General features: G+C 31.6%; 1 protein-coding gene across 1 annotated transcript; it reads right to left on the bottom strand.

The window, feature by feature from the left end:
• Positions 1-383: 383 nt before the first annotated feature.
• On the bottom strand, positions 384-5,553 carry LOC107925181 (calcium permeable stress-gated cation channel 1). Its single transcript, XM_016855782.2, has 12 exons — positions 5,194-5,553; positions 4,561-4,898; positions 4,316-4,468; positions 4,082-4,217; positions 3,578-3,679; positions 3,370-3,489; positions 3,203-3,283; positions 2,761-3,101; positions 2,434-2,679; positions 1,811-2,135; positions 1,498-1,731; positions 384-869 (listed from the first exon to the last, which is right to left on the bottom strand). The coding sequence occupies exons 2-12, from the start codon at positions 4,872-4,874 to the stop codon at positions 603-605; spliced, it is 2,319 nt and encodes a 772-aa protein (XP_016711271.1). The 5' UTR covers positions 4,875-4,898; positions 5,194-5,553; the 3' UTR covers positions 384-602.
• Between the last annotated feature and the right edge of the window lie 3,340 nt (positions 5,554-8,893).

Below are 8,893 nucleotides of genomic sequence, written 5' to 3'. Positions count from 1 at the left end.
CTCTTTTATTAAGGGTGTTCAAATTTTGGTTAAAACCGAATTAATCAGTCGAACAGATCTAATTCGGTTAATCGGTCGATTAACCGATCTAATGCAGTTAGAGGTCGGTTAATGATTTTTTAAAAGTTCGGTTACCGAATAATTCGGTTCAAAATCATGTAATTAATTGAATTAACTGAACTTAATAATTAATAATTAATAATTAATAATACAAATTATATGTAGTTTTAATTCGATCAAATATCGGTTAATATGTTTGATGCAATTAACTCGATTTTAACATTTTGAGTAGAAATTAAATATTATGAGTTTAGAAACATTTTAATTTCATTTTTATTATTTTTTATGTTAAATTAAATTAAAATTCGAATCACACCACTTCATGCATATTAACTTATTGGGTTTAATAAAACAAATCAAAAGCAATCCTCAAACAAATATTCACTCTATAATCCTCATACAAACTCTATTTTAACAATGTAGTCCCCAAGACCATTTCTCTTGGCTATCCTCTTCTCACTATTTTGTTCATTTAATTTACAGCTTCATGATGTTGCAAATATACAGTATAAACGACAATATCAAGCAACACACATCGGTACCTAACTTGCACGCTCCGGATGTTCGGGAACCACCTCTGGCGGCAACGATGGTGAAGATGCACCGCTAATTCTGCTAGGTGCTGGAGTGCTTCTTCGAGATTGACGTTTCGTGGGTACTAAAACACTCTCGTTTTCAGACTTGAAATCAAATTCGTCCTCTTCATCTTCCTCTTTGAAAACCGGATGGATGTATGCGTTCTGAAGATACGGTTTTAAGTTGAGGTTTGGTTCCCTTGCACGTTCCAAGGTATCTTTCATCATTGCTTCCTGAACAAGGAAATAAAGGGTTAATTTCAATAAACGTCCTCTACCTGTTGCCTAGATTATAAATTGGTCTATAAATTTCAAAACTTTTGAATTGAATCCTCAAAGTATTGTAACAAACCTGAATTTAAAGAGAGAATTTTATCGGTGTTAACAATTGGAAACAAACGTACGAAGAATATGAAGACTAAGCATATTTTAACCATCAAATATCTCAAAACACAGAAGAAATCATCAAGGCATCAACCAACCTGTAAAGGATATGGGATAATAGCAGGTTCGTGTAATCTTTGTAAATTAAAAATTTAGCCCCACTACTTATATTTTTAGAAATTTAGTCCTTCTAATCTTCATACACTTGGTAGCCACATAACAAAAAAAGAAAGAAACAGCATTGTAATAAACTTGAATTTATGGAAGAATCTTAATGATGTTAACAATTGATCTTGTATTTTTAAAACCGAAAAGTAAAAGTAGAGAGACTAAATCTCTTAAAATAGAAATAGAGGGACTAAATTTAAAATCTACCAAGAATAGCTTTAAGCATATTTTAACAATTGAATATCTCGAGACACAGAAGAAACCATCACTACTAAATCTAATATGCAAAGAAAAAGAAAAGACAACTAACCTGTAAAGGATATCGAACAAACGCAGGTTCATAACGGGCTTTGCAGAACGTGTAAAACCATATTGTGAGGACGACGAGAGCAATGAGAAACGGTGTGGACTGAGCAGCTTTCTTTGAAGTTAATAATCCAATAAGGGCGACTTGTGAGATAAGCAATGCAATTATTATGCGTCCGTGGACGTCGGGCCAAAATGCCGCGGCACTCTCATACTCTTGATTGTAAACATTAATTATCTACATTTTCAAGGAAAAAGAAAAGGAAATCAAACAAACTTAAACAAAATGATTCGTTTTACCGTTTCCCAATTATTACCTGATGACGGAAGACGACGTAAGCTAGCCCGAAGAAGATTACAATGAAAGGAAGTAAAGCAGGTGTCACGGCAGCATAAACGAGGCCAAGTAGAAAATAGAGTTGTATTTGAGGTTCTCCAGTGTTGAAGCCCAAGCTCCCGGGATCCATTGCCTCCTCTCGATCCTTTTCAGTTTTCACCAAGAAAAAGTTTTTCAGGTGGTAAATTATAAGCGGTTTTAGCATCAAAATCTCTCCGGCTATTCCTGCCCATCCATCAACCATGATATAAGTAATGAAAAACGTTGCTCTCAATGGTACAGCTACACCAATTGTTCTCGGAATTCTGTAACAAATGATCGAAAATTAAAGAAAAATACAGAAATCCGACTTTCGAAATGGTAGAAACAATTGTAAACTTAGAAATCTCCCAAATGATTGCATCACTTAAAGCAAGGTAAATTTCTGATTTTGATCCCTCTACTATAGTTGAATTTGGAATTTAGTTCATGTGCTTGCATAATTTGGTCCCTCTACTTTATAACATCATTAGTAAGTCCAAATTAAAGCACAGGGAATAAATCCTATATTTGAGCATAGCAAACGAATCGAAATCATAGTTTGACCCTTAAAGGAATACGTACTCATTTGCCGATTGCTTAATGAATGTGTTTAGTTGCTCGAGTGCACTACCGGCAACAATGCTGCCAAGGAAAACATTCACTAAATTGAAAAGATAGTATCGAGTTGCTGCTCTCCGCTCTAAAGACGATTTTGACGTGAATCCTTCAAACTTGGCCATAATCATCAATATAGTCGGCAGAAAAATAAGAAAGAGCTTCAATGCAAGACCGGGTAGAATACCTTGGATAACCGACTTAATAAATTTCCTGCCAAGGGAGCAAAACTGATGGTTATTGTAATGAATTCTGATTAATTACTCAAGGTTTCAATATTATAAAGTAACTCACATATCGATTATGGGCTTCAAAAAGGGTGCTACTTTCTCGAGTCCCTCGATGCTAGCCAAAGCTTGTACGGATGCGATAGGGATGATGAAAAAGAAAGTCAAGAAAAAGAATGCTACAGCCATGATCAACCTCCTAATTGCCAACGAGACGTAAGGAATCGGTAGGTTCGGCCAATAGACATCACATGGCTCGGGTGCCCATTCTGTTAACCATGAAGTTGGGTCTCGGGATTGTTGTGTTTGAGCACAAACAGCTGCTCCCCATCGTGATTTAAACGAAACAAACGCAGCCGGCATTATTGCTTTTGGATCTTTGTTTACCCTTTCTCTCTCTTCAGCTATCTGAATATGAAAAGTTGTGACTCACATCATCACACGTTGAAAGAAAATAAAACAGAGTACAAATACATAATGAGCATGCAAGTTGAAAAAGAAATACTTACTTCCTTAGATAACTTCTTGATTTCAGCTTCATGATGCTCAATTGCATCAACTTTTTGACCGCAAAGCCCGAGGAAACCAGTCTGATAAAAAGAGATAATAAGATGCTTATGAAGAAATACGAAACATAAAGTAAAAACGGACCAGATGATGGACCGTAGCACGTTACCTTCATAATAGGCCGTTGTGCATTATTTCTTGAGTATTTCAGCTGGTAATAATCAAGCCAATTTTGCTTTTTTTTCCTCTGTTTCACCAACTTAGCAAGTTTGTTTGCATTGCATACTACCTACATGTATTTTCAAAAAGGGCTAAACCGTAAACCGAATTCTACGGTAATCTTTTAACCGAGTAAAACAAATGCAAAAGGAACTCACCTGATTTGTAAGATAAGTGTCTGGGTGATTGACCAAGAAAAAATGCTCCACGGTCTCACTAACAGATTCATCGGGATCTGGTGGTACGTTCCGAACAAGCACCTACAACAATCGAATTCCACGAAGAAGCATTTACACTAAACCGAAATATACGATTCATTGTAGCCAATACTCTTAAGAACTTCACAATAAAAGAAAATCAATCTTTCTGTCAAAATTTCATCCATTTTTGCAATTCAAAACTACTCTATACATCAGCATGAGGTACAATAGCATGCTACGTATCACTGTTTAATTATTCTTTCAGTCATGCCAGTTTTTAAGGGTACAAATGGAAGAAACTTTTAAGAGAAAAGACCAGTTTGCTCTATGATATAACGAATAAGAACTAATTTGCCCATTTCTTGAGTAGAGGGAGTAAAATGCAATCCAACTCCACAGGGGCATTCATAGTACTTTTACCAAACTACACTAACGTCAATGTTCAAGTGAATGTTCACTTACCGTAAATTGATCCGGCCTACGTTTTTCTGATGCAAGAAAGTGCAACCTCATAGATGCGACCATCTCATACTCCTTTAGCAACACAAAGCAAGTCCAAAACGTAAAAGCATAAGCCATAACAATATGGGTCCAAAACCTACAACATAAGACTACGTATTATTCCACCGTATAACATCTATCAGAATAACAGATTTAACACAAATGTAATTAGCAAATGATATCAAGATCTCCGACCTATCTGATTCGAGTGGAATATTCGAAATCGAGAGCTTATCAATATTACTTGAAGTTACATTCTTCAACTGCAATTCCAATGTTTTATTCGTGTAATTAACTGGTACTAGAACCGCCCACGCCACAATAGTGATAGGGACAAAAATCTTTAACCTGCATACAAAATATCAAGAATATACGAAACTTGACCGGCAAGGAACCAAAAAAGGCCCCAACATTAACGAACACCGTAAAATGCAGCATACCCTATCAAGTAAATGCGCAAATAAACAGCCGAATCCAACCCAGCATGATCGATAAGCTCGAGTTCGGGCATTTTCAATGCTTCAGGCATCCAATTCAAGAACTTCAAGTAAGATCGAAAATCCAAGTTAACGAATTTCCTCACGAACGCGCCGGAACTAGCCGGACTGGTTCGTAAACCCTTAAGATACCATTTCGGAAAATAAACCCGGTCGTTGAACGGTTGAAGCCGTAATACAGCGAAAGCTATAAAGAACACAAATGCACTAAGCAGATTAAAAGCTGCTGCAACCCCTATATCACCTAATGTCGCCATTTACATAAAAAGAAAAAACCTCCCCTGCAAAAGAAAAAAAAACCATAATCAAACAATTAAACTCCTCTAAGGTTGTAAGATTCTAGCTAAAACGTAAAAACCAAACAGCTAAATCATGTCTTAAAAGCAAAAACACATAGCAAAATCGCCTCTCCTTTTTTTTTCCCAAAGTTTCAGCTATTTTCTAAACCACAAAAAAAACCCAGATTCAATCAAGTGGAATAAAAATCCTTACTTTTTTTTTTTGAGACTCTTCAAGTGAAAGAAAAAGGAACAATTTTTATACTGTTCTAAAAAAAACCATAGACAAAGAAAGTACCTTTTTTTTTCTAATTTTCTTGTTGGTTTGGTTGTTGAAGATCATAAATTGAATTAGTGGGTGTTTGGATCGCTTTAGAAATCAAACAAAGCAAGAACATTCCTCCATTACTTAGCTAGGGAAAGTGAAACACACGCAATTGTAAACAATTACAGAAAATCCAGCTTCTTCCATAACAGGGAATGGATAAAAAAGCAAAAATAAAGGCTAGAAACAGTAATTTAAAAGAAACCAAAGGGTATTTTATAACAATTTAGTGGGATTTATTTTTCCCTACAAAGATTTTGACTTGGCTTAAAACAGATATAATGGTGGTGGTGAGTGGTTACTGCAGTGTTAGTTTTTTCTTTGGGTTGTCATTATTTGAGGGATCCTTTCTTTCTTTCTTTCTTTTTCATGTCCCTGTTCTAAATTGACCGATTTGTCTTTTTTTTCCTTTCTGTTCTTACTAATTAGTGAAATTATGTCAATTTTTATATAAAATCCCTGTATTATGTGTTCTTTTTCGATTTTAGTCTTTTTATTATAATTTTCATTTTTAATCCTATTTTTTTAGTTTTGAGGTTAATTTTTTACTGTTAATTTTTTAAATAATATAGGAATAAAGAAATATTCAGACTTTGAATTTGATATTTTTTTTGGTCCATTTTAATTTTAGAATTTAGTAATTTTTCTCAATATCGTGGCACTATAAGATTATGCTATGCAATTTTTTGAAAATTGAATATTTTGTTTTTATCTTTTAGATTTTATATATATATTTAAAATTTTCAAGTATTTTAAAGAAATCTAAGTTTAAGAATTAAATTGAGAAAAGTTATCAAATATTAAAAAATGCCAATGAAAAAAACTTAAGGACCAAATTAAAAAAAACTATCGAATTCAAAAATTAAATGTTGTATTATCTCAATAATTTAATGTAATATGCTTTTCTAAGCCTGTAATGATGTGATATATACACTTTGATTTATAAAAAGAAAACAAAATATGAAAAATAGTATATCGTTACTCTATAAAAAATATAAAATATGATATAATAAATGTCGATAATAACAATAAAATAATTGTAAAATAATAAGAAAAGAAAAACAAGAATACAGATTTTATGTGAAAATTATTTTGAAAAAAAAACTACTAGTAGAAGAGAAAAAATTCACTAATGTTAAAAAAAATGATATAAGAAGAATTTCGATTATATATATATTTAAGGGTTAAAACTTGTTCTAATCAAAATCAAATAGTAAAAGTATAATTCTATATAGATTCTCGCCCAAATAATTGGATTCGAGTCACACAAACTCTAACAACATATGTATACCACTAGTTTAAAACATCTCAAATTACTCGACAGAATTAACGAAAAAAAATGAATTTAGAAACAAACGTTTTAAAAAGTGAAGGGTTAGGAATAATTAAATTATTGTGTAAGGACTAAATGTATAAAAATTACATGATACAAGGATGTTTTATAAAATTTGAGGAATAAATTGATTGGGAGGAGAAAAAGGTTGCCTTAACTGTCGGTAAGCTACCACGTGGGTGTTGCTACTGTTACTGTATTTTGTAGATGGGCATTCTGTTAAGAGTCGCGGCGGAGGAAAGTGAGAAAACCGACCGATCAAATTAAAGAGACAGATGATGGAGAAAGCGTGTGAGTTGTTCGGAGAGTTGGATCGGGATTGGTGATGTGGTGGCGTGCATATGACGTAAGCTGACGTGGCTATCATAAGAGAGGACAACAAGGATTGAATTTATGGGTACAAACAGTATACTAAAAAGGGTTAATTCGTTAGACAGTCTCAAATTACGGGTAAATTTTTAAATTGGTCCTTAAAATTCAAACGTTTCAATTAAATTCTCAAATTAAAGTATCGTTTCGATCAGGTTGTTATTTTCAGTCTAACCGTAAAATTTGATGTTAAAACTGACATTTAATATCAAATTTGATAGATAAATTACCAAAAGTACCTAATTGGAATGATGTTTTAATTTAAGGATTCAATTGAATGTTTCCAAATTTAAGACATAATTTTGGGGTGTTTAACCCAATTAACCCTACTAAAAATAGTGCAGGTTTAGGAATTGGGCCATCTACAAAGTTGTATAAAGAGTTGACACGTGCATTCTAAGTAACCGTCCATTTATCTTATCTCCTTTTGCTTGCATATTGAAATCATTATCTGAACAGAAAAGAAAATATACGAAGAAACGTGAAGAGAGACTTACTAGAATTCGAATATTCAATTTGGGTCCCAAATTTTAATTAAAATTAAATTTTGATTTAATTATATTTGATTTGCAAAAGTCACAGATTTAAATCATAGCGAAGGCCGAGTATTATACAAGTAAAATCCGTATAAAAGTTTACTTTCTCTATTTTATATTAATTAAAATAAGATGTTTTAATCCTATTGCATTACTTATATTTGACTTTAACTAGAATAAAATTTTTAAGCCTATAAATAGACTTAAACGTATTTCATATTGCATTATTCGAATTCGATATAGTAAATTTTTTTTTCTACTCGTGTTTTTTCTCAAAAGCATTTTCACGTAAAATTTTTACACATATAATTCAAAATAATCGAACTTAATTCAAAAAATCCAAATCTCAAACCCAAATAACGATTAGATGTTTATAATTTCTATAAAATTTAAATACAAAAAAATGCTTTAAAATCTAAATTCATTTACCATATCCAAGCATTAATTAATTAATTTTTGTTCGGATATTCGAATCTAATAAATATCATGATTTAATAATTGGAGATAGAAAGTAGATATTCAAATATTAATATCCAAGATCTCTATGGATAATAATTAAAATATCTAAATATGAATTCGAATTAGCAAAACGAGAATTAGTGTACCTAATAAATTAAATAAATGTTAAACTATAAACCCTAAACCTTAAATTTAGTTCTTATTTTTTTTAGTTAAATTATACCTAATCTTTTAAATCGTTCAATTTAATTCTTATTTGTTGACATGACAGATATGATAAATACTGTCATGCAAACATGAAATACATGTAAATTATTACGTTAGTTGTGATGTCAAAATTGATAAAAAATTAATATTTTAATAAACATTTTCGTTAAAAAATAATTTTACTCTTAAATATTTTAATTTTAGAAATTACTATTTTCATTAATAAAAAACTACATAATTAAACTCAAACAAAGGTAGAAATGGATGTATCACAATCAATACATTGCATTATTGTAATAATATCTGGCAACTATACATAGAGATGGACTTTGCAATTTGTGATGCCCACCTACTTTCTTTTCTCCCAACTTTTATTCTTTTTCCTTTTTTGTTGAATTTATTTTTCAAAGGCAAAAAGAAAGGGCTTACATTAAATTTCAAAGGTCAAAATATTTAATAAGTCCTTATAATTTTACAAAATTAGAATTTAGTCTCTATACTTTCGTTTAAGGAAATTTAGTCGTTCCACTTTTCAAATCTCAAAATTCAGGTCAAAAATTGCTAATACAGTCAACTTTTTTATCGTGTAATATCATGTTAGCTTGTTATTTTCATATATTACTCACTAAAAACCCAGTTATTTGATAAACAATTGTTAGTAACGTCAAGATTGAAATTCCAAATTTCAAAAAAATATAGAGATTTAGAATTATCTAGTTGGAGAATATGAACTAAATCAATAATTCTATGTATAGTACAGGACTAGTAA

This window comes from Gossypium hirsutum, chromosome A10, assembly GCF_007990345.1.
Source record: "Gossypium hirsutum isolate 1008001.06 chromosome A10, Gossypium_hirsutum_v2.1, whole genome shotgun sequence".
Classification (NCBI taxonomy): Eukaryota; Viridiplantae; Streptophyta; class Magnoliopsida; order Malvales; family Malvaceae; genus Gossypium; species Gossypium hirsutum.
Note: the sequence above shows the minus strand (reverse complement) of the source record. Positions and strands in the feature narration are given on the sequence as shown.

Excerpts from the sequence above, each read along its gene's own strand:
- LOC107925181 (XM_016855782.2), bottom strand. The coding sequence starts at position 4,874 with ATGGCGACATTAGGTGATATAGGGGTTGCAGCAGCTTTTAATCTGCTT. Across the intron at positions 4,469-4,560 it reads TTGCGCATTTACTTGATAGG|GTTAAAGATTTTTGTCCCTA; the intron begins GTATGCTGCATT and ends TTTTGTATGCAG. Across the intron at positions 2,680-2,760 it reads TTGAAGCCCATAATCGATAT|GAAATTTATTAAGTCGGTTA; the intron begins GTGAGTTACTTT and ends CTCCCTTGGCAG.